The 23,887-nt window shown below is 51.5% G+C and overlaps 3 protein-coding genes and 4 non-coding genes across 12 annotated transcripts; 1 reads left to right on the top strand and 6 right to left on the bottom strand.

Annotated features, from left to right (window-relative positions):
* Positions 1–487: 487 nt before the first annotated feature.
* Nek8 (NIMA related kinase 8) lies at positions 488–13,270 on the bottom strand. Of its 5 annotated transcripts, XM_006977460.4 has the most exons (15): positions 13,032–13,207; positions 7,827–8,032; positions 7,364–7,596; positions 7,035–7,166; positions 6,336–6,544; positions 6,104–6,183; positions 5,835–6,016; positions 5,598–5,748; positions 4,594–4,670; positions 4,147–4,264; positions 2,527–2,677; positions 2,128–2,291; positions 1,872–2,030; positions 1,574–1,732; positions 488–1,175 (listed from the first exon to the last, which is right to left on the bottom strand). In XM_006977460.4, exons 1-15 carry the CDS (start codon positions 13,076–13,078, stop codon positions 1,147–1,149), a joined length of 2,097 nt encoding a protein of 698 aa, XP_006977522.1. In that variant the 5' UTR covers positions 13,079–13,207; the 3' UTR covers positions 488–1,146. The 5 variants fall into 5 exon arrangements, with proteins under 5 accessions (XP_006977522.1, XP_076399069.1, XP_076399066.1 ...); XM_076542954.1 differs by lacking the exon at positions 488–1,175 and having other exon boundaries at positions 1,278–1,732; positions 13,032–13,270; XM_076542951.1 differs by lacking the exons at positions 488–1,175; positions 13,032–13,207 and adding an exon at positions 12,313–12,427 and having other exon boundaries at positions 1,278–1,732.
* On the bottom strand, positions 8,667–8,739 carry Trnaa-agc (transfer RNA alanine (anticodon AGC)). The gene has a single exon. It is a non-coding gene; the product is annotated as a tRNA-Ala (tRNA).
* Positions 13,271–15,187: 1,917 nt separating the features above from the next.
* On the top strand, positions 15,188–17,272 carry Tlcd1 (TLC domain containing 1). 2 transcript variants are annotated; one of them, XM_006977461.4, is made up of 4 exons: positions 15,188–15,548; positions 15,865–15,947; positions 16,029–16,111; positions 16,432–17,272. In XM_006977461.4, exons 1-4 carry the CDS (start codon positions 15,355–15,357, stop codon positions 16,813–16,815), a joined length of 744 nt encoding a protein of 247 aa, XP_006977523.1. In that variant the 5' UTR covers positions 15,188–15,354; the 3' UTR covers positions 16,816–17,272. The 2 variants fall into 2 exon arrangements, with proteins under 2 accessions (XP_006977523.1, XP_015851736.1); XM_015996250.3 differs by lacking the exon at positions 15,188–15,548 and adding an exon at positions 15,582–15,718.
* A 188-nt stretch (positions 17,273–17,460) lies between these two features.
* On the bottom strand, positions 17,461–20,554 carry Rpl23a (ribosomal protein L23a). Its single transcript, XM_006977462.4, has 5 exons — positions 20,172–20,554; positions 19,493–19,676; positions 17,979–18,155; positions 17,692–17,761; positions 17,461–17,523 (listed from the first exon to the last, which is right to left on the bottom strand). The coding sequence occupies exons 1-5, from the start codon at positions 20,194–20,196 to the stop codon at positions 17,509–17,511; spliced, it is 471 nt and encodes a 156-aa protein (XP_006977524.1). The 5' UTR covers positions 20,197–20,554; the 3' UTR covers positions 17,461–17,508.
* Positions 17,837–17,901, bottom strand: LOC121831886 (small nucleolar RNA SNORD42). The gene has a single exon (XR_006075483.1). It is a non-coding gene; the product is annotated as a small nucleolar RNA SNORD42 (small nucleolar RNA).
* LOC121831900 (small nucleolar RNA Z17) lies at positions 18,248–18,317 on the bottom strand. Its single transcript, XR_006075495.1, has one exon. It is a non-coding gene; the product is annotated as a small nucleolar RNA Z17 (small nucleolar RNA).
* LOC121831885 (small nucleolar RNA SNORD42) lies at positions 19,745–19,813 on the bottom strand. The gene has a single exon (XR_006075482.1). It is a non-coding gene; the product is annotated as a small nucleolar RNA SNORD42 (small nucleolar RNA).
* Positions 20,555–23,887: the final 3,333 nt, after the last annotated feature.

The raw sequence follows: 23,887 nt of genomic DNA on the forward strand, positions 1-23,887 counted from the left end.
GCCCCCTCCGCCAGCCCTCCGCATGCGGTCGCTCCCGGGACTCGGCCCAGGCTCCGAAAGTTAAGTCAGCCTCGCCCACCCCCGGAAGCGGAGGCTTTCTCTTTCCCGTTGGAACCGAGAGCGTGGCTGAGATTCTTCCAGAAGTGGGGGGCCCCTTGCGCTGGGACGGTGCCTTGTCGGGCCGCACCACAAAGACTTGACTCTGTAGGGGCCGCTTTAAGGTCTCCTGCGCCACGCGCCGCCCAGGGACCCGTGGCTCTAGCTTCCAGGTGCTAGGCAGCGAAGCCTGGCAACAGGATCCGAGAAAACCCGGCTGGAGCAAGGAAACTGGGCTGGGCGCTGGGCCAGCGGAACCTTGGCCCCCGCCTCCGGCCTCTGACTGCGCCCACATTCCTCCTGGCCGCTGCCCTACACCACAGTCGGGCCCAGCCCAGTCTTGGGGTGTCTAGAGGCCACCTCCACCCCAGAAGAGACCATATGCCAAGCAGGCATTTGATATTTTTATTGGCGCTATTTTCAAACCTTTGAGAAACTGGTCGGGTCTGGCCTGCTACGTTTTCCCCAAGTCTTAGGTCTGGGAAATGGCCTGCGGTGACCGGCAACTTTCAGCAGGATTCCCTTGGCAACCACTCAGTTGCTCCAGTACTCCCCGCCCTGGGAGGTGGGGGCGCCCACTCAGAGGTTGAGCAAACCCCTGCCTCAGTTAAGACTGAGAAGGGGACTCCCTCCGACCTATCGGCCTCAAGCTATGCAGTGTAGTGATAGGATTCCTGCAACAATGCGGAGATCAAGCAGGCCTAATGGCCAGTCCAAACAAGCCCCGGCTTGCCCTACTCCAAAGCACGGCATCAGTCTCCATGAGGACACCGCCAGGGATGTATTTCTACCCGGGCTTGGGGTGGGGTGTGTGTGTGTGCGTTTTTAGCAGTCTTTGAAAACCAGCCGGCTGTTCATTCCTGCCAGACTGGAGCCTGGAGTCACTGAGTAAGATAAGGAGTTTGGGGGCGGGGACTTGGGGGAACAGAGTGGCGGCCAGTGGCCTTTCCACCTCACTGATGACACAATCCAGGAGCTGGAAACAGTCTTCCTCAGGCACCTGCAGTTTTCAGAACACTCAGAGGTGGTCTCGTGGATAATCCTGTTGCCTCAGGGGGGAACTGGTTCATCTGTGACTGCTGCAGAGTATCAAAGAGAAGCATCTGCAGCCTTTCTGGAGGCAAGGCCTACAGCAAGCATCACCCAAACCTTTGATCTCATTGAGCCCTGGAGCCAAAACCCTCCTGCCAGGCCAGAAATGGACATTTAATATCAGCTGGATCCCGGAAGTATTAGAAGAAAGAATTCAAGTGAGGCCTGGAGAGCAGCAGAGAGAGGCAGCTCTTGCTCACCCAGGCTGGAAGCTTGGTGTTTTACACATCCCCTTCCTATCCCCCGCTGGTTCTGCTTTCACTTTTCTGGGGGCAGAAGACTGCTCTGGGTAATGTGAGTTGTACCAGCTGAGGATGGAGCAGGGAGTAGAAGAGAGCTGGGTTAACCCCCTGTGGCGTGGGTGAGACAGGAAAAGGAAACTCACATCGAACAGCCAAGAGAGTGTTCCCATGGCAGCAGGACACTGAAGTCACCACGTAAGGATGAGTCTCATCCAGCTGCACTGGCCTAGGGAGTCCAGCATCCTCATCCCTCCTTCCCAGTCGACCTCGGGCTCCTTTGCCCCAAGAATAAACGTCCCCCTCTGCCAAGAATCCAGAAGAGTAGGGCACAGCCTAAGCAAGCAGCCAAGCCCTGGACAGTAAGAATGACTCCAAAGGGAAGGTACTGAGCATAACCCACTACATGCTTGCCTTGTCCACCCTCGTCCTGCCCACCCTCACCTGCCCCGATGGCTACAGTGAAGGCATCCCCACAGGCCACTGTCACCATCTTGATGCCCTCTAGGCCTTGGACCCGACAGGGTGCCCTGCTGACCCGGCGAGAACTGGTGCCCAACTGCCCATGCTGATTGCTGCCAAACGTATAGCAGTCACCGGAGGCTGCAGGGATGGGAAGAAAACAAAGGGCACTTGAAGAGCAGTCTGGAGGAGGCCAGGTGAATCCCCCTTAGGCCTCCCATGCCTGGGTCCTACTCACCAGTCACAGCGGCTGAATGAGCAGTGCCCAGGTCCACACACAGCAGCGGCTCCTGGTCCAGAGGTGCAGAGCCCAGGGGTGTGAAGCTCAGGGCCTCCTCCACTTGCTGGTGGGGAACAGGCTCCTCCTCCAGGGATATGTGGTCCAAGCCTAGCTTGTTGAACCTAAGGATGGAGCCAGAAGCCAGAAGTTGGTACAGGCTGCCTCTCTCCCACTAGCCTCTGCAGGGATTGCTAGGATCTGTCCCACAAGGAGACAGATCCTACCGAGTTGAATCACACAGAAGTTTCATCCCTCTTTAGTCCCGATCCTTGGAAGGAGGGAGGCAATAAGGACTGAAATGCTTTGTAGCTGAGGAGGGTGGAAAGGCAGGATTATTACTCTGATGCATCTACTTACCTGTTACTTCCACAGGCCAGGACCCTGCCAGGCAAGGTGAGGATCATGGAAGAGTCAATACCACAAACAACTCTCTGAGCTTCCTGCCCTAGGGGCACAGGCACCTGCTGGGGGCAGCTATGGGACTCCCTGGTGCCAAGTCCCAGCCTCCCTACAAGAAAACAACAACAACAATAAGGGGTTACTCTGAACTTTAGGGATGGTGATGCCAGGATGCAAAGAGGGTGAATGAAGGCTGTTCTCACCCTGAAATGCTTTTCTTAGGCCCTACAGCTGGTTGACATCCTCTAAAGCCTTGCTTGTGATTCCACCAGCAGCTGGATGTGACGGAGCACACCTCTAATCAACCACAGCACTCAGGATGCTGACCCGGAAGGGCTGCCATGAATACGAGGCAAACCTGAGCTACAGTGAATTCCAGGCTAGCTGAAGCTACATAGCAAAGCTCTGTCTCAAAAAAACAAACAGGCCGGAGAGATGGCTCAGCGATTACGAGCACTGTCTACGCTTCCAGAGGACCCAGGTTCAGTTCCCAGCACCCACATGGCAGCTCACAACTGTCTGCAACTCCAGTTCCAGGGGATCCGACACCCTCAAACAGACATACATGCAGGCAAAACACCAATGCATATTAAAAAAATATGTTATTTGAAAACAAACAAAATTTTAAGAATCCTAACGCTCAAAAGGCTGAGGCAGCAAGTTGCAGGAGAGACCCTGTCTCAGAAAAAGGAAAGGCCCTATGCGATGCCACCTGCCTCCCCTGGTAGGAGCCCCCTTTAAATCCAGTGTTAATCTCTGCTATAGCTCTGGTATTCTCTAGCATCCACCCCCCCCCATACACACACACCACACACACACACACACACACACACACACACACACACACACACACTTTACACTTGAGACCTCCAGGACAGGAACCCGTCTATGACATCCCCACTTTCAGTACTTTGGGTGTAGGTCACTGACAGAGCATGTACTTACCACTATGTGTGAAGTTTGAGTCCCAACATTGCAAAAAAAAGGTAAGTACAGTTAGAAGAACAAAATCTCCCTTACGTCATAAGCCTGAAGGAATCCACATTTTTGTTTTGTTTTGTTTGTTTTTGAGACAGGGTTTCAGCCAGGCAGTAGTGGCGCATGCCTTTGATTCCAGCACTCAGGAAGCAGAGGCAGGCAGATCTTTGTGAGTTCAAGGCCAGCATGGTGTACAGAGTGAGTTCCAGGACAGCCAGAGCTACACAGAGAAACCCTGTCTCTGGGGAGGTGGGGGGAGAGAGCAAGAGAGCGAGAGCGAGTGAGACAGAGAGAGAGTTTCACTATGTAGCCCTGGCTAATCTGGAACTTGCTATGTAGCCCAGGCTAGCCTTGAGTGCTGGGATTAAAGGCCTGCACCACCACATCTGGCAACATCCCATCTTACCAACCCAACACCTAACAAAGGGTAAACACATGGTAGGTATGAAATAATGGTGTGTCCAGTGAATGAACAGACTCGAGGAAAAACAGGAAGGAAAGAACGGGCCATGGAGAGGAAGATGGGCATGATGAGGAACAAACCATGATGGAGAAGCTGGGAGACGGACCCTAAAGGCCGGAGCTGGGAAGTGGCCTTACCACCATCTCCTCGGCCCCAGGCAAACAGTTCCCCATCTGCGGACAGGGCCAGCACATGAGAGGCCCCACAGGCCACCTGGATCATCTCATAGCCCAGCAGGGCTTCCACAATGGTGGGCTAGAGAGAGGGATAAAGTAGGGTGACTGAGGTGTATGGGACTTGTCCTCTCCCCTGCAAGCAGGAAGTTAGAGGCTGCAAGTTCTCGGAAGGTAACTGTCTCTTTAACACCACCCCACACATGCACAGCACGCAGGCACAGCAACAGGTGGGAAGCTGCTGGGGAAGCTTTCTGTACTTCCCCCAGCCGACCCAGAACAGGTGCAGCCTGGGAGCTGGCGGCACTTGTGGCTCCTGGGAACTCCCCTGCCCCTGACCTGCTGTCAGCCCTCAGAAGAGGGCTCCCTGCCACCCTCACCTCTCCTCTCCAGGGTACATGGAACACCCACCTGGCTGATGTCGGTGAGGTTGCCGTGGCCTAAACACCCGTTGCTGCCGCTGCCAAAGGTCATGATGATGCCTCGGTCTGGGAGGAGGGCAGAGAAACACCAGGGGAGTGGGTCTGCATTCGGGCAGTTTGGTTCACTTACAGGATGGAGGAGGGAGGTAATACTGGGGGCTAAGCGGGGCACAGTGGCGCACGCCTTTAATCCCAGCACTCAGGAGGTAGAGGCGGGAGGATCTCTGTGAGTTCGAGGCCAGCCAGGGCTACACAGAAACACCCTGTCTCAAAAAACCACATGCCTGGTCTGGTGGCAAGTCTGTTACTTGGGATAAGGGAGAACTGTAAGTCCGGCCGGTCAAACTTAGTGAAACACTGCCTTAAAAAATAAAATAAAATAAAATAAAGTAAAGTACAAACGGCCTCCTGGTGTGGTAGTGCATGCCTTTAAGCCCAGCACTCAGGAGGGAGAAGTAGACGAATCTCTAAGTGTTCCAGGACTGCAAGGCAAGACCTTATCTTAAAAAAACAAAAACCTGGGACCGCAACTCAATAGTAGAATGCTTGCCCGCCATGTACAAGGTCCTCGGTTCAGTCTCCAGAGTGTGTGTGTGTGTGTGTGTGTGTGTTGTGTATGTGGCAGGGTGGTGGTGGGAGGGTGGGGAGGTTGGGGGCGTGGGGGGAGGAATTGAAAGGAGGAGGAGGGAATATATTAAAAAGGGGCTGGAAGGGCAGGATCGGGGGAAAGGCATAGGTGGTCTCCTTCCAATGTATAATTCTGGACATAAGTGAGAGCCTTAGTTTCCCCATCTGTCAATGGGCACACTACAACACGCTCACTGCCAGCCTACTGTGCCAGGAAAAGGCGCTGGAGTCTGCCCACCTCAACCGCTACTAGATAGAGGCAGTGACCCTTTAGGCGAGAGAAGCGTTAATGGACCAATTTGGGATGAGAGAAATTGCACTGTCTGGCTTTCTCCTGTCTCCAGAATACTCCCCTGACAAGCTCACCAGTCAGGCAAGCCGTGAACAGGTCCCCGCAGGCCACATGCTTGATGGTGACACCCGACTGGCCCTCCAGGAACCGGGAGACGAACTGAGGCTGAGGCTGCTCGACTGCCCCTGGGAGGAGCGTGCCTCCTCCAGTGCCTAGGGGCGGGGCCTGCAGGGGAGTGGGTGGCGCCTGAGGACCCCAACTCCATTTCTGGTCTCCCACCCTCACCGGAACAAGCCCACCGCCAACCTGACCTCCCACAGAATGAGGCGCCCGGAGCGTGTGACGCCAGCCTTCTGCGTGCGCCCTGCAGACACCTGGACCACCTCAGTGTTGAGCATTGGGAGCCTCAGGGGGACATTAAGGCCACCACCCCAGGCATACACGGAAGACAGTGGCAGTGGGATGGCCGGTCTCACAGGTCCCCGGGGGACACCTGCAGGGACAGAGGTTGAGGCCAGTTAAACTAGTGGGAAGGGTAAGGAGTCTGCGGATCTGCAGCAGCTGGTCCCGACTCACTCACCCCTGCATCGGGCACTGGTGGCCCGGCTCCCTGTGCTGCCGGGGGGCATGGGTGGTCCTGGGGTCAGGGACTTCTCTGCCCTGCAGGATACAGAGGGGCCTCAGGACGAGTCCTGTCCCTGGCAGTCCTATGTGACTACACACCATGGTTAGCGCTAGATCTCCTGTGTTCCCACTGGGTGCCCGCCCGCCCGCCCGCCCCTGTGGCCCAGAACCCATCTCCCTGCACAGGCCTCCGCATGCGGACGCTGCCCACATCGGTGTGGAGGTTGAGGAGGGCCCGGATGCAGAGGGGTTGCGCCATGATGTGACTGAGGGGTGGCCGCTGTGCGGGCTCCAGGCTGAGCAGACTCAGGACGAGCTGGCGCAGCTCCGGGCTGTACCGGTCGGAGATGGGGGCAAAGGTGCCGCTCATGATCTTCAGTACCAGAGCTGGCAGGTTCTGTGAAGGCACGACATGTAGGGATGGCCAGAGTGCTGGGCTGGGCTGTCAGGGAGGGCAGTTCTCCCACTGGGGGAATAAAAACAGGTCTACCCTCATGACACCCAGTCTCATCAGAGAAGGCAGAATGGAAGGAGAGCCTAACACTGCTTTCAGAACTTCCTAGTCTGATAGGAAGTTTCAACTATGTCCGCAGAAATCCCAGGTGCTTTGAGAAACTCCAGGCTTGCTCTCGGGGAATGTCTCTAATCTGATGGAAGAGCCGGAGGTCACATCCATCCCCTCAGGAATTCTCAGGCTAACACAGGACTCAAGCCCGACCCTCCTCTGAGCTGAGCAAGGGAGACACACGGCCCTGCCCTGGGGTAAGCCGCCAGCAAGTGAGTGACTGACGTGACTCAGCCAGCCACAAGAGAAGGAACACAGAAGTGGTCAGAGCTAAGGCAAAGGGCTGGAATTCTAGACAACCCTTGGGGTTCTCTGTACTCACCGCAGCCTCGAAGGCTCTCTTGAGGCTGGCCAGCTCATATAAGACACAGCCCAGAGCCCAGATATCACTCTTCTGGTTGTAGGGCTTGCCCTCACACAGCTCGGGGGAGATGTAGCATGGAGTACCCACCACCTGCAGGAGGGAAGTCTGCATTACAGCCCTGGAAAGAGAGGACCAGAGACTCCGGCCAGCCAGAGACTCATTTGGGGATAGCGTCTCAAAGCAGGCCCAGGGGCTCCTCTCGCAGGACCACATAGGGGAGGAAGAGGCAGGAATGTAGGGTAAGCCCAGCTATCAAGACCCTCGGTGCCCCCTGCACATCCGGGCACCGTGTAGGCCTTGCTCTTGCTGCTGAGGATCTTGGAGATGCCAAAGTCACCGATCTTGACGACCATGCGGTGTTTGTCGAGAAGGATGTTCTGGGTCTTGAGGTCCCGATGCAGGATGAGGTGCGTGTGCACGTGATGCAGCGCGAGCAGGATCTGCACGAAGAAGTGAAGGATGGTCTCCTCCTCTAGCAGGGAATTGCAGCGCTTCTGGATGAACTCAGCCAGGGTGCCACCTGTGGCCCAGAGAGCGAATCAAGGCCTGAGCTTTCCCCACACTGGGGACAACCCACTGCTTCAACGGAACAGGACATTGGGACCAGAGAGGGCAAGGAACCTGTCAGGGTCACACAAGTGGGGCCTCTCCCCCTCAGCCACGTCCGTTCCAGAAGGAAGCCACCTCATGGCGCCCAGCTCTCCTGGAAGGGAAAGGCCCCTCTAGGCTCAGGCAAGGCCTCTGGCCTACCTGGTGCATATTCCATGGCAATCATAAGGGCCTTGTCCTCGAGGAAGTTCTCGTAGTACTCGATGACGTTGGGGTGGTTGAGCAGCTTGAGCACCTGGCACTCGTTCTGGGCCGCCTGCCGTTCCTCCTTGGTCATCTGCTCCACTGGGATCTGCTTGATGATGACCAGCTTCTGGTCAGCCTTACGGAGGCACAGGTGCACTATCCTGGGGACACAGAGCAGGCCACAGCTTAGGGCAGCCTGGAGACCACACGCTCTTTAGATGATCAAGCTGGACGAGGGGGGGGGGAGGCTAAAGAGGACCTGGGGTTCAAGGCCGGTCTGGTAAGAACAACAACAACAACAAGAAGGTCTGGAGAGATGGCTCAGCACCCACTTCAGTGGGCGCCAAACCACGTGCAACTTCAGCTTCCAAGGATCCGATGACCGCTTCTGGCCTCCACGGGTGGCATTCACTCACACACACAATTAAAATGCTAAAAATAAATCCTGGGGGCTGGAGAGATGGCTCACAGTTAAGAGCACTGGCTGCTCTTCCAGAGGACCCGGGTTCAATTCCCAGCAACCACATGGCAGCTCACAACCATCTGTAACTCCAGGATCCAACACCCTCACACAGACACAGAACAGACATACATACAGGCAAAACACCAGTGAAATAAATATAAATTAACTTAAATAAATAAATAAGTCTTGGAGCTAGGCGTGATAGTTCACGCCTTTAATCCCAGCACTCAGAGGCAAAGGCAGGCAGATCTCTATGAGTTCGAGGACAGCCTGGTCTTCAAAGTGAGTTCCAGGACAACCAGGGCTGTTACACAGAGAAACTCTTTTTTTTTTTTGGAGCTGAGGATCGAACCCAGGGCCTTGCGCTTGCTAGGCAAACGCTCTACCACTGAGCTAAATCCCCAACCCCGAGAAACTCTGTCTTCAAACAAACAAACAAACAAACAACACAATAATAACTAATTAATTAATCTTGGGCTGGAGAGATGGCTCAGCAGTTAGAGCACTGGCTGCTTTTCCAGAAGGCCCAGGTTTTGGTTCCCAGAACCCACATGACAGCTCACAACTACCTAACTCCAGTTCCAGGAGTCCAACACCATCTTCTGGCCTCCACAGGTACTGCATGACCATGGGCAAATATGCATATATGCACGCAAAAGACTCATACATATGATATATATGATATAAAATCATCAAATCTTTTTTTAAAGATTTATTTATTATGTATACAGTGTTCTGTCTGCACGTACCCCTGCAGGCCAGAAGAGGGCAACAGATCTCATTACAGATTGTTGTGAGCCACCATGTGGTTGCTGGGAATTGAACTCAGGACCTTTGGAAGAGCAAACAGTGCTCTTAACCTCTGAGCCATCTCTCCAGCCCAAAATCATCAAATCTTTAAAAAAAAAATCTTGGGGGGGCTGGAGAAATGGCTCAGAGGTTAAGAGCACTGTTTGCTCTTCCAAAGGTCCTGAGTTCAATTCCCAGCAACCACATGGTGGCTCACAACAATCTGTAATGAGATCTGGTGCCCTCTTCTGGCCTTCAGGGATACGTGCAGACAGAACACTGTATACATAATAAATAAATAAATCTTAAAAAAAAAAATCTTGGGCTGGGAGGTGGTGATGCATGACTTTAATCCCAGCACTCCGGAGGCAGTAGCAGGCAGATTTCTGAGTTGGAGGCCAGCCTGGTCTACAGATTGAGTTCCAAGACAGCCAAGGCTACACTGAGAAACCCTGTCTCAAAAAAGAAAAACAAATACAAACCTCTAAAAATAAACACATAAATAGCCATGGTGGTGGTGCATTTAGTAATCCTAGCATCCTGGGAGAGAGAGACAAGAGGTAAGGGATTTCAGGATTTCAAGACCATCTTTAGCCACATAGTCAGCTAGAGTCAGCCTGAGGTCCATGAGACCCTGTCTCAAAACAAGGCCAGTGAGCTGACTCACTGAATAAAAAGGCGATAACTGACAAGCCTGATTATCCTGACCCCACCCATGCGATATGAATGAGAGCATGATTCCCACAAGCTGCCTTCTGACCTCTGCACTCACAAGAAAGAACACCAGCTGGGCATGGTGGGGCATGCCTTTAATGCCAGTACTCCGGGAGGCAGAGGCAGGAGGGTATTTCAAAACCATCCTGGTCTACACTGTGAGTTCCAGGACAGCCAAAGCTACACAGAGAAACCCTGTCTGAAAACCAAAAACAAACTGGCCGGGCAGTGGTGGCACACACCTTTAATCCCAGCACTTGGGAGGCAGAGCCAGGTGATCTCTGTGAGTTTGAGGCCAGTCTGGACTACAGAGTGAGTTCCAGGAAAGGCACAAAGCTACACAGAGAAACCTTGTCTCGGAAAAAAAACACACACAAAAAACCAAAAACAAACAAAAAACCAACAACTGTTTAAACCTCCTTGTAACCTATGTAAAGCTGGGAATTTCCCTTTTTAAACCTGTTTTCAGTCTTACCAGCATGACTTCCTCATATACATATATGTATATATATAGATACGTGTATATATATAGATAGATAGATATAGATATAAATCTAGATATAGATATAAATCTGTTCAATGCATTCATAAGCAACTTGTGGTCTCATCTACAAAAGAAAATGCTTTGTTTTTGTTTTAGGCTTTTAAAAATATTTTATGTGCATAAATGTCTTGCCTGCATGCATGCATGTGCTCACAGAGGCCAGAAGAGGGTGCTGGATCCCGGAAGTAGGGTTTCAGATAGTTGTGAGCCACCATGTAGGTACTTGGACTAGAAATGGGTCATCTGGCCGGGCGGTGGTGGCGCACGCCTTTAATCCCAGCACTCGGGAGGCAGAGCCAGGCGGATCTCCGTGAGTTCGAGGCCAGCCTGGGCTACCAAGTGAGCTCCAGGAAAGGCGCAAAGCTACGCAGAGAAACCCTGTCTCGAAAAACCAAAAAAAAAAAAAAAAAAAGAAATGGGTCATCTGTAAGAACAAGTGCTCTAAACCACTGAGCTATCTTAAGAGTGTTACTATGTAGCACAGGATGACCTTGAAAACTCACTGTGTACTCCAGTTTGGCCTTGAATTATCTAGCCTCAGCTTTCAAAGCATGAGATTCTGGATTTCTTTTTTTCATTTTTTTTTTTTTTTTTTTTTTTGTCTCCAGACAGGGTTTCTCTGGGTAGTTCTGGCTGTCCTGGAACTAGCTCTGCAGAGGCTGGCCTCCAACTCACAGAGATCCACTTGCCTCTGCCTCCCCAGTGCTGGGATCAAAGGTGTGTGCCACCACTGCCTGAGATACCAAAGTTCTGAAATGGTTTTCTAAGTAGAGGTCTGTAGAAAGAATTCATACTTCAGAGCTATTGACAACTGAATTGCTTCTGGCAATGACAATAATTTCTTACTTAAAAAATGCCCCCCTGGGGGAGAAAAAAGCTGGGTGGTGGTGGTACCCACCTTTGATCCTAGCACTCAGGAGGCAGAGACAGGCAGATCTCTGAGTTTGAGGCCAGCCTGGTCTACAGAGTGAGTTCCAGGATAGCCAGGGCTACACGGAGAAACCCTGTCTTGAAAAACAAAACAGAACAAAAAGTATCCCCTGGCTTCTAAAACAGTCCCTTCCACTCCCATCACTTTTAGATCTAAACTCTGCATAGCAGACATAGGGCACTTTAGTTTCCTAGATCTGGAGACCAAATCCAGGGCCATCTAACACTGAGCTACAGCCTCATCCTGAGAATGTCCTAGTAAAATCTACTGGATCATATTAGGTCACTCCCTTGCCCTTTTTTTAGAGACACAATCTCATACAGCCCAGGCTGACCTTGACCTTGCTACGAAGCACATACATTTAGCTGAAGACCTTGAGATTCTTCACCTCAGGCTTCTACCTCCTGTGGTGCTGTGATTACAGACACGGGCCATCACATCCCGTTTCAGTTTTTTTTTTTTTTTTGGTTTTCCGACACAGGGTTTCTCTTGTGTAGCTTTGCGCCTTTCCTGGATCTCACTTGGTAGCCCAGGCTGGCCTCGAACTCACAGAGATCCGCCTGCCTCTGCCTCCCGAGTGCTGGGATTAAAGGCGTGCGCCACCACCGCCCGGCTCGTTTCAGTTTTAAAACTCTTCCCTGGTTTGGGGTGTAGCTCTCTGATACCGTGAGTTCAATCCCTAGCACAAGCAAGAACGAAAGCCCTCTTGCTTTTATACTATAAATCAACTTGACCTGCTACTCCAGTTTACAGGATCGCAAGCTGGTCCCGCCCTCTATGACAATCACGTTCTTTACCTTGCCCCCTACATTCCAACCACACTAGTCTTTTTCTCCGTTTCTTGAAGGCTACACACATCTTCCTGCTGAGGACCTTTGCAAAGCTGCTTCAGCGGCTGGAAGGACTCTGCCTCGTTTCTTCAAATCTTGACTTTGCATCTCACCTCCTAGAAAATTCCTCCTTTCCTGGTCCACTCCTTAAGTTGCCTTTTGGAACTTACAAATTAAATCCAAGCATGCTAGGCAAGAGCTCGACCACTGATACACATCTTCCGTCCGTCCCCCTTTTTTCTTCTTTTTCTAAAATTTGAGACGGGTAGCACTAAGTTGCCCAGGTTGGTCTTCAACTAGTTATGTAGTCCAGGCCTGCTTGCTTGCACAACCTGGCTTGCTGTCTTTGACGTTTTCTTTTGGAGACAATCTCTATATAGACCAGGTTGGCCTCGAATTCACAATGCTCCTACGTCTGCTACCAAGTACTGGAATTACAGGCATATACCATCCCATCTGGTATGCGGCCTCATAATGACTGAGTATAACTGTTCAAACTTCACTAACTGATTTAACAATATCATGTTTATTTGTATCAGTTTCCAATGGGCTAAGTTCGTAAAGGGGAAGTACCATGCCTGTTTTGGTCATAACTGTATAAACACTCCAGGCAGTCTGACCTGTGCAGCTAACGCTCCTTACCAGTTGCAGCAAAGAACAAGCAATCTGTAGGAACAATTATTTTCCAAGAGCACTGGCCGGTCTGGTGGGTGTGATTCCGCCGGGGGCGGGGCCTCCCGCCCAGACCTAAGCACAGGATGCCTGGGCGGGGCATCCCGGAGTGGCGCTCTCGCTTCGGGGCGGGGCCAGCAGGACCAGGACTTCTTGGTCAGAATTGGGGTTGATTTTCCTTCTCCCTTAGCGTTTCCTCCCCAAAGCCCTGGCTCACCCGAAGGCACCTCTTCCCACCACTCGAATCCGCTCGTACTTCTCCATCTCATGTCTCAAATACGCTTCTGGAATTCCCGTGCGGCGCGTGCGCGGACCCGCCCATCCGGGAGCTCCGCCTTCCAGCTGCGAGACTCTTGCAGGGCGGAGCCGACGGGACGGGGCGTCTGTTAAGACCCGCGCCTTTTCTTTGACTGTAAATCGCGTTTCCCCAAGGGCCCTGCCGTGGGTAGGAGAAGAGACATTCCCGGTTCCTGGGCGAGCCCCTCAGTGCTCGGCACCGTACAGCCACTTTGCACACGCGTGATTTGGCATAGGTCAGGTCGTTAGACTGGAGCGATGCGGCGCTCACTTTAAGTTGACCCGCGCAAACAAGATTGTCCCTCAAAGGTCGAACGGCAGTGGGGAGCGAGGATCGAGTCCCCGCTGCCTAGGCGTGGCAGGCACTACTTCAGAAAGATAAAGGGATTCCTTTCTGGCACGTAAAGGATGAACCACCGAGAGCCTGCTGTGTGGGGTGGGAAGCGGGGGTGGTTTGGTGTTTGCCAAGGGAGAGACCCGGAAAACCCGAGATGGGCAAACTGATTCACCTGGAGAGTACGTGGCGTGGTCCCTGGGTTGTGGCAACTACCGAGCACGGCGGTCTTGACTTTTCAGAACCCCGCACAAAACTCTGCCGTAAGGGGACCCAGCCACCGGTGCTCATCTCGAATGGGGAAGTAAACCTCTGCCCGAAAGTGTCAGGATGGGGGGAAACTCGAGAGGGTTTTACGCTTCTGCTCAGAAATAGTTGGCTAGTCAGTATCACGGCTAGGGGTTCGACCAGGGTAAACTTAATCCTTATTCATGACGCCGCTGCTCTAAGGGAGTTATAGAAGCCCAGGATTCAGGAGGTGGCCCCTAGCTAAGGGTTACCCTGTTTCTGAATGGGCGAGCAAGATGTGGGAAGGGATGTTTATCTTTTGTCCCCGCCCCGCCCCAAACTAGCCTACGTGGAAAGACCGGAGGGAGCCGGCGGGCACTGGCTCAGGCCAGAGTCGGCTGGTGGACAGGCTTTCCAGTGAGCAAACTGGAACTTGGGAGCAGAAAAGGGGGTGAACTGCTCACCCAAGACATCATGCTGTCACTTAGTAACCGACCGGAGCTTGGGTGATCGTGGAGCTCCACGGGGGTTAATGTGTAAACCGGGAACCATCAGGGAAGACAGCAAACACCCAAAATGCTTTGACCCCTGGGTGTCCGAGCTGGGGTTTTGTCTTTTTCCTTCTAAAATACTGTTTTAGTCCCCACTTTCTGTTCGCGTCCTCTATTTCCACCTCCCTAAAGCACACCGCTTCACTTGCCGCACCAGCTCTAGGCTTTTCCTCGGGGTCTGCAAATCCCGCTACGCAAAACTGCCTTACTCACTGTGAGGCGGGCTCGGACCCCGCACCACAGTGAGGACAGGCTGACACCTAGTGGCCAGAAGCCGCAACTGCTTCAGGCCGCTGCCCTGGAGAGAGGGTCACCCCAGCTGTCTGGGCAAATCCGCAGCCTTCCCCGCCCCAGCCTCCAAGGAGCCAGAAGAGGGTTGGGACTGTCTGAGGGAGGACTGTGACAGCCGCTAGGCTCCAGAAGCCCAAGAGTGGTGGGGAGGAGAGGTGTGATGATGGGTGACTCAACAGTTCCCAAGCACCATTCGTACGGGGGTGCGGGAGAGGCAGGTCAACACGTCGGTCTAGGTCCTGGAGAGGAATCGAGTCTGGGCGGGTCCGTGGTCCGAGGCGGCGCTCGCTATCCCCCAGGACCAGGATTTAGCCGAAGCTGGTGTGTGATGGTCCCGCCCAGCTCTGCCCTGGAAAAAAAAAAAAGAGTTGAGAGAGGAGCGTTCTCGCGGTACCCGCCCAGGCTGTGCGAGCCGGTGGCCGCGGGGAAAGTGAGGTTGGACGCACGAGGGGAGCCGAGCACTCCTTCGGCTGTCGGGAGGCGCCGGAGAGGGGTGCCTCGGCGGCGATGGCGGGGACAACCCCTACGTGCTCCGAGTCGGCGGGATCCGGGCGGGGCCCCGGGGGACACGGGGCTCGCGCCCTTCTCGCGGCAGAGGCGCCCGAGGGGCGGGGGCAGGCGGCGGGGCGGGGCGGGGGCGCGGGCGGCAGGGGCGGGCAGAGGCCTCGCCGGGAGCGCGGGGAGGAGCGAAGGGGCCTTGAGGGCTCCGCGAAACTGTGGGTCTGGCGGCCCGCGGTAGAGGCGATCGTGGCGCGCTGGCCAGAGACGGAGTAGTGTTCCCAGAACTGCCGGAGGAGTCGGCCTAAAGGGCGGACAGACAGACGGCAGGGAGGACCAGCATGCACCTACTGTTGCACCCCGCCTGGCCGCTGCTCCTGGGCGCCACGCTGACCTTCCGGGCACTCCGGCGCGCGCTCTGTCGCCTGCCCCTGCCTGCTCACGTGCGCACCGACCCCCTGCGTACCTGGCGTTGGCACAACCTCCTCGTCTCCTTCACCCACTCCATTGTATCAGGGATCTGGGCACTACTGTGGTGAGTGAACAACCCGGGGCAGTGAGATGGCCGTGGGATCTTTCGCGGGGTGCTCGGACTATTCTCCCTGTTGCTATTCCCATCACTCACGGGTGAACAGACGCCAAGGAGCTCACCTGATTCCCTGTTTGGAAAACTACCCAACCAAGAACGGCTGTGGGAAACCCGAGGTACCTGGGCTTCGGCCAAGCCCCTCCTCACTCTCCAATCAGCCAATAGTGGGCGCCCAGAGTGCCCTGGGACTGGCAAGTGTTGGGGGAGGCGAGGGTCCTCCGGGAGGCTGCAACCGCGAGAACATCCCTTTCCTCCATTTCAGCCTATGGCAAACCCCTGAAATGCTGGTGGAGATGGAGACGTCGTGGTCACTTTCTGGCTATTTGCTTGTTTGCTTCTCTGCAGGTAGGTTATGCCCAAAGAGGCTGGGAGTAAGAGGCTGGAAGGCAGCTAAGCGTATTCAGTCTGTTCTTCTTTCCCTACTAGGATACTTCATCCACGACACGGTGGACATTGTGGTTAGTAAACAGACTCGAGCTTCTTGGGAATACCTTGTTCATCATGTCATGGTGAGAAGCCAGTGGTGTGATGCAGATGTGGTCACTACCCTTTGAGCCAGGGAGGGAGGCCATCTTATTAACCCCAGGAGTGTCAGACTTCTAGGTTGCCTAGGAGTCTCAATGTTGCTGCTCTCCCAGGGTCAGAGAGCCTGGGTCACCTACTATCTAAGTAAACCGACTAGGAATGTCCTACAGAGCTAGACCCCACTGGGCAAAGTCTAATCCCAGTGGATGAAAACAAGTCAGCTGTTGGATGGTTTCCTGTGCCCTGGAACGGTATGGCACCTTTTTCAGTGTTCCTAAAACAGCCCTTGTTACTTGCCCCCTAGGCTATGGGTGCCTTCTTCTCTGGTATCTTTTGGAAAAGCTTTGTTGGTGGTGGCGTCTTGACGCTCCTGGTGGAAGTCAGCAACATCTTCCTCACCCTAAGGATGATGATGAAGATAAACAACGCCCAGGACCATCTCCTCTACCGGGTCAACAAGTATGTCAACTTGGTCATGTACTTTTTCTTCCGCCTGGCCCCTCAGGTCTACCTCACCAAGTTCTTCCTGCAGTATGCTGGTCAGAGGAACCTGGGAACGTTTCTGTTGGTCATTCTGCTCATGCTGGACTTGATGATTCTCATTTACTTTTCCCGCCTTCTCCGCTCCGATTTCTGCCCTCAACGTGCTCCCAGCCGCCAACACAAAGACAAATTCTTGACTGAGTGAGAAAGGATAACCCAGGACACGTAGCAGGGACAGCAAGCACGGCCAGCCAACAGCCTTGTAACATAAACTAGGACTCTGCCTCAAGCCTGGGTGTATTCTGGGCCAGCCTTCTCACCTCACGCCTACACCCACACTATTGAAAACACTAATGAAAGCTCTTCTCTGAAGTCCTTCTTGGGCAAGGGTTGAGGGAAGCAGACCAACCGGTTGGGCAAAGCAGAATGGGTGAGGACAAGACACTGTCCAAAAGCCAGCCAACCCACACCACCCCGAAATGGATGCTGACGACTCTAAAATAACCCCTCTGCTCTTCCAAACTCTGGTATTGGTTTCACAACAGCCTCTTCCAGGGATAAAAGAAGGAACTCTTGTAAAGCTTGTGCTCTGAACCTCTGATGGAGGCATGTCCCAGGACAACTAACACTTGTCTGGAGTAATAAATACTTCTGGTACTTGAGCCTGGGAGCCTTAACAGTGGCATCATGGTATGTTCCAATGGAGTAAATAGATTGAGAACAATTTTTTTTTTGCTCAGAGCTGGGGGCTTCCCCAGGACCCACTATATATAAGCACCATTACCTTAGTGCATACACAGTATGACAATGTCACCAGCCCAATTAGAAATTGAAAAAAAGACAAGCAGCATTATTTATGGTGAAAAAGTATATTTAGAATTAGCCAGCTGGACTCAGTTTAGATGATCCCAATCTGAAAAACAAACAAACAAAAAAAAGGTATGTTTGTGGAGCTGTAATGTTTAGGTTAGGTGACCTGGGATGGCAAGATGGGGAGGGTGAGGCTTGCTAGGAGAAAAGGCAGGATTGAGTGTAGATACAGCATCTACACAGGAGAATGGACTGTGGATAAGATGCTTACTTTGTTGGCAACATCCAGAGCATCATAGTCAGGAGCCAACCGAACATATGCCTTCTTCTCTCCATCAGGCCTGAGTGGAGAAGGAAGCCTCAGTTGGATGCTCTCACAGACCCCAGCCCTCCCACATCCCGCCGCCACCCCTCTGCTGCATCAGTGGTTCCTTTGCTGGTGTCATTCTTTTCCAAACATTGAGTTTTCCATCATTTGCGCAGAGGGTTCTAAGAGTCACCATGAAAGGCAGGACAGTTTAGTGAACCCACACAGGCTTTCTGCCGGGGACCACTCACCTTATGAGAGTGTTAACTTTGGCCACATCAATGTCATAGAGTTTCTTCACAGCCTGCTTGATCTGGTGCTTGTTGGCCTTGACATCCACAATGAACACAAGTGTGTTGTTGTCTTCTATCTTCTTCATGGCTGACTCAGTGGTCAGGGGGAATTTGATGATGGCATAGTGGTCAAGCCTAGCATGGATGGGAAGAACAAAATGGAGTAACCTGCCCTGGGCCCGGGGTTCAAGAGGAGCTACACTTTGGGACCCAAATCTAGGAGAGTAGGTGCATCAGACAATAATAGCAATCATTTCTATCAGACTTTGGTCGCTAAACAATGTCATCACATGCACCTGAACCCTCCTAAGGGTAGACTCCGCATTAGAGCCAAAACTTGCCTGTTCTCTATACTTTACGGGTCCTCACCCTTTGAAGAAACTAGAAAATCATGCTTAATTCATGCACATTCACCCACTGGTGTTCCATGTTAGCTCTTTACTAGGACAGATTCCGCACCCCCCCCCCAAAAAAAAAGACAAGAGAAACTTGTGTTAAAAGGTTGGCTATGCTCTACAGACTAATTTTTGAGATGGGGCCTTACAATGTAGACAAGCTATATTCAAACCCAAGAGCCACCAAGTTCACACACACCCCTCATGGTCTGAGACAGGGTCCCATAGATCACATGCCTTTAACTTCAGATACTCTGGCCTCAACCTCCAAGCATTACTGGTTGACCATCACACAGGACCTATGTAGTGCCGGAGACTGAATCCAGGAATTCAACAGCTTTACCTAATGAACTACATCCCCAGCCCAAAAGTCAACAGCTAGTCTAAGCCTCAGGATAACCTGAAAAGTCAGGAGACTTTTCCTTGAAATTCTGAGGAGTCAAGCTTTTCTCATCCAACTACTTTAAGGGTTTTTTTTTCTTTTCGGAGACAGGGTAGTTTTGGTGCCTGTCCTAGATTTCGCGCTGTAGACCAGGCTAGCCTCGAACTCAAGAGATCCACCTGTCTCTGCCTCCTGAGTGCTGGGATTAAAGGCGTGTGCCACCACACCTGGCCAACTTTGGTTTTGAAGATAGGTCAGGACTCATATCGGACAAAATTCTAGGTCCAAACAGGAAAATGAGGTGACTCTGAAGAACTTCCCCCACATACACAACCCTATGTGTTCTTCAGTAAACACGTTTTATCTTTTTCTCCAAACTTCCTTTGAACAGTGCTAAAATGTGATAGTTAATTGAAAGTTTATCTCTACACAAGATTAATTAGGTCATCACTGCCCATTGCAGATAAATTAACCAACCCACTCCCCTCATTCTCAAGAAATGCCATGACACTTGGAACCCTAAGCAGCATCTCCTTGAAGTAGACTTTCAAATATTGATCACGTTAATAATTAACATACAAAGATCTCACGCTTCCACCAGAACAGCACATTGATAAGGTAAGCTACCGAGTGGGTAGTAAACTACCAACCCTAGTGCCCTAGGGCATACCAGTAGGTTTGGGGTCGGTACTGACTTGTTTCTCCTGGGCGCGCTCTTTCGAGGATATTTAGGCTGCCTCCTGAGCCGCAGGGTCTTGGGCCGCCGGAACGTGGGTGACGTGCGGATCTTCTTCTTTTTGTGGCTGTGGACGCCTTTCAGCACCGCCTTCTTGGCTTTCAAGGCCTTCGCTTTGGCTTCGGCTTTGGGAGGGGCAGGAGCTGCGAGAGAAGGAAATGTTAGAGTGTAGCGTTCATAAATCGATCCCTTCCGGCGGCCCTGTCAACACGCGCATCAGTGGTTCCTTTGAAGACATCACAGGTCTCAGGAGACTTTAAGTTTTTTCCATCATATGCACGATACTGGCAAGCGAAGATAATGAACCCCGGAATAACGGGGGGGGGGGGGAAGGGGGCATCCTTTATAGGTCTGGAGACACGGAGCGCCACCCTGTGGATGTTAAGTAGCTCCCCAAAGCCAACCGCTCGGTGATCAGTGGCAAGGGATGCCGGCTGGGTCGCCTCTCCGACTCCCTCCACTGGAAGCAGCCCATGCGGCTGGGCGCACGCGGTGCTCACACACCGCAGCGGGGCGGCTAATCGCGACAGTAGCTCCAGAACAAGTCCAACATGGCTTAGCCCAGCGGACATCTTCCCCGTGAGTCCGCCGTGCCGATCTCCCGGGCCAACCCGCCACAGCCCCATGCAGCAACACACCTTCCTTCTTCGCTTTCGGCGCCATCTTGGCGAAAAGGATTGCTTATTCTCGTTCCCATGAGCTTATAGGATGAAGTCTCATCAAAGCCTCGCGATAGTTTATGCATAGCGCTGATTGGGTGATCCGTAATGTACCGCTTCCTGGGAACTGCAGTCCCATTTAATTTCCCAGCGTGAGATCAAGCATGCGTCACTCGTCCCTTCGAAAGGCCTCAAGGCTTCATGGGAGTTGTAGTTTTTTTTTTCACCCGGACGCAAGGTTTTTCTTGGGATTAGTAGTTTTTGAAAGATCCAAGTTTATTTCTCTAGGCTTAAGTCTGTGGGTGGATATAGCACCTGCTGGTTGAGTCTGGTCCTTGCCACTTCATTGAGCAATTTCCAGCCTTAGGGAAGAAATTTGCCGTGTTAGAAGCCAGTAACACTACCAACTGGGAAAAATACAATTTGGGAAATTGGAAAGAAGCTTAAGATCATGTACTTCGCCAGGCGGTGGTGGTGCCCGCCTTTAATCCCAGCACTCAGGAGGCCCAGGCCAGCCTGGGCTACAGAGTGAGTTCCAGGAAAGGCTCGAAAGCTACACAGAGAAACCCTGTCTCAAAAAAAATAAAAAATAAAAAAATAAAAAAGATCATGTACTTCTCTTTCAGACGACCTGAGTTGGATTCCTAGTAGCTACACTTCTGTGGACACATACCCACACATAGACAGTATTAAAAAGAATTTTAAAGCTGATTGTGGACTCTACATGCCTTTAGTTCCAGCAGTTCAAGCCTGGCCTAGTCTACATAGCAAGATCCAGGACAGCCAACGCTACATAGAAAGACCCTGTCTCAAAAAAAGGAAAGAAAACAACAACTAAATATAATTTGTAGCTTGGTGTGGTGGCAAACACCTTTAATCTAGCACCAGGAGGTAGAGACAGGCAGATCTCTGTAAATTCAGGATCAGCCTGGTCTACATAGCAATTTACAATCTAGCCAGGCATATGTAGTGAAACTGTATCTCAAAAAAATAGATAGACAGACAGACAAATAGATTGAAGCCCTTCTAGGCACATCCATAATGCCAGCACTCTTGAGACAAAAGGTGGACACAAAGTCAAGGCTAGCCTGTTCTACATAGTAAGTTCCAGACCAGCCAGTGCTACATGAAGCGAGACTATCACTACAAATAAACAAAGTACACATAGAATGCAATGGGACACAGGTAGAGGAGAAGCAAAGCTGTGTGATGTTAGAACAGGACTTTCTCTAACTTCTCCATATGGCATCTGTGGAAAATTGAGGGTCCAGACAGATGTGATTTAGTTATTACCACACTGGTTGGGTGGCAGAGAAAAAACGGAGCATGAGATGGAAGAGAGTTCCAGAAGAGCTACAAAACAGACACAACACACACACACACACACACACACACACACACACACACACACACAATTTTCCAAATATTTTTAGTGTAATTTTTAAAGATTTTATTTATGTCAGGCAGTGGTGGTGCATGCCATTAATCCAGCACTTGGGAGGCAGAGATAGGTGGGTCTCTGTGAGTTCTATAACAGCCAGGACTGCACAGAGAAACCCTGTTTAGAAAACTCAAAAACAAATAGTTTTTTGAGGGGAGGGGATGGTTCTTGATTCAGGGTTTTTCTGTGTAGCTTTGACTGTCCTGGAACTTACCTTGGACTCACAGAGATCTGCCTGCCTCTGCCTCCTGAGAGCTGAGATTAAGGGCATGTGCCACCACCACCTGGCCCTAAGGTTTTATTTACTTACGTGTGTCTGTCTGCATTTGTGTGCCTGTGTGTAGGTGCCCAGAAAAGCAGAAGGTTTCAGATATCCTGGACATGGAGTTATTGGTGGTTGTGAACTACTATATGTGGGTGCTGGGAACTGAACTCAGGTCCTCTATAAGAACAGCATGTATATCTGGGCAGTGGTGGTGGAAACTATCGATCCCAGCACTTGGAGGCAGGGACAGGAGGATGTCTGAGTTCAAGGCCAGCCTGAGCTACAGAGAGAAACCCTGTCTCAAAACAACAACAACAACAAAAAAAAAAACAATCAGCTTGCACTATTAATTGCTGAATCATTCTATAGTACTTAATATTTAAAGCAATTTTATTTTATGCATATGAATGTTTTGCCTGTGTGTATGTCTGTGAACATCTGTGCCTGGTGCCAGAGGAGACCAGCAGAGAGTATACACTCCCCTGGAACTGGAGTTATTGATGGGTTGTGAGCTGCCATGTAAGTACTGGGAACAGAAGCCCTGCCTTCCACAAGAGCAGTCACTGTCCTTAATCCTTTAACTGTCTCTCCAGACCTACCTTTTTTTTTTTTTTAATATATTTTATTTTGGTTTTATGTGCATTTGTGCTTTTGCCATGGGTGTCGGGATCCCCTGAAACTGGAGTTTCAGACAGTTGTGAGCTGCCATGTTGTGGGTGCTGGGGATTGAACTCAGGTCCTCTGGAAGAAGAGTCAGCATTCTTAACCCCTGAGCCATCTCTCCAGCTCCCCCAGAGGTACCTTTTTTGTAGATCAGGATGGCCTTGAACTCAGAGATCCACCTGCCTCCTCTTCCCAGTGCTGGGGTTAAAGGCGTGTGCCACCCCACCCACCTGGCCTTCCATTTTTTGAGACAGGATCTCACTATCCAGCTCTGGATTGCCTGGAGTTCGCTAAGTAAATCCGTCTGGCTTCAAACTCACAAAGATCTGCCTGCCTCTGTCTCCAAGTGCGGAGGTCACCACATCCAGTTTTTTTATTTTTTGACAAAAATCTCACTCTGTAGCCCAGTCTCATGAGTGCTGGAATCACAGGTGTGAGCCAGCTTACTGGACTTTAGTAATACTCCTAAAGTAGTTCTAGACACAGCTGAAACAGCATATGATTTCTCTAGGACAGTGGTTCTCAGCCTTCCTAATGCTGCGACCTTTTTTTTTTTTTTTACAGTTTTTCATGTGGTGACTTCCAACCATAAAATTATTTTCTTTTAATTTTTTTTTTAACGCCGAATGCCGTTTATTGAAGGAGGGAGGAGGTCTTAAATACAGGCTTACAGCACAATGGGAGAACCCCGGAGGGCAGAAGTTTCCTACCAATGTTTTACAATCTTGCATCTAGGCTGTTAACGCCCATTATGCAGGATACACAGATAAGGAACTTCTCTTAAGCATTCAGGAAGGTGGAACCCAGCAGGGAATTAGTATAGGAAGGATATCAAGGTCAAGGTCAGCAAGCAAGGCAACGGGGGCAAGGGCTCTACAGGTCCCCCTTTTACTAAAAAATGAGCTTCTGACTTAGGTTGCGTGGGACGTCAGCAGGTCACCTTACGTGTCATGGAGACGCCTGCAATTATTTTCTTTAAAATTTTTTTTTAAATTTTTCGTTTGTTTTGTTTTTCGAGACAAGGTTTCTCTGTGTAGCTTTTCGCCTTTCCTGGACTCACTTTGTAGCCCAGGCTGGCCTTGAACTCACAGAGATCCGCCTGCCTCTGCCTCCAGAGTGCTGGGATTAAAGGCGTGTGCCACCACCGCCTGGCCCATAAAATAATTTTCGATGCTACATCATAACTGTAATCTTGCTAGTTATGAGTGTAATGTAAATATTTGTATTTTCTGGTCGTCTTAGATGACCCAGAGGGACAGCGACCCACAGGTTGAGAACCACTGCTCTAGGATAACCTAGTTTTTCCTGTGAATAATTTGTCTTCAA

This window comes from Peromyscus maniculatus, chromosome 8 (assembly GCF_049852395.1).
Source record: "Peromyscus maniculatus bairdii isolate BWxNUB_F1_BW_parent chromosome 8, HU_Pman_BW_mat_3.1, whole genome shotgun sequence".
NCBI lineage: Eukaryota > Metazoa > Chordata > Mammalia > Rodentia > Cricetidae > Peromyscus > Peromyscus maniculatus.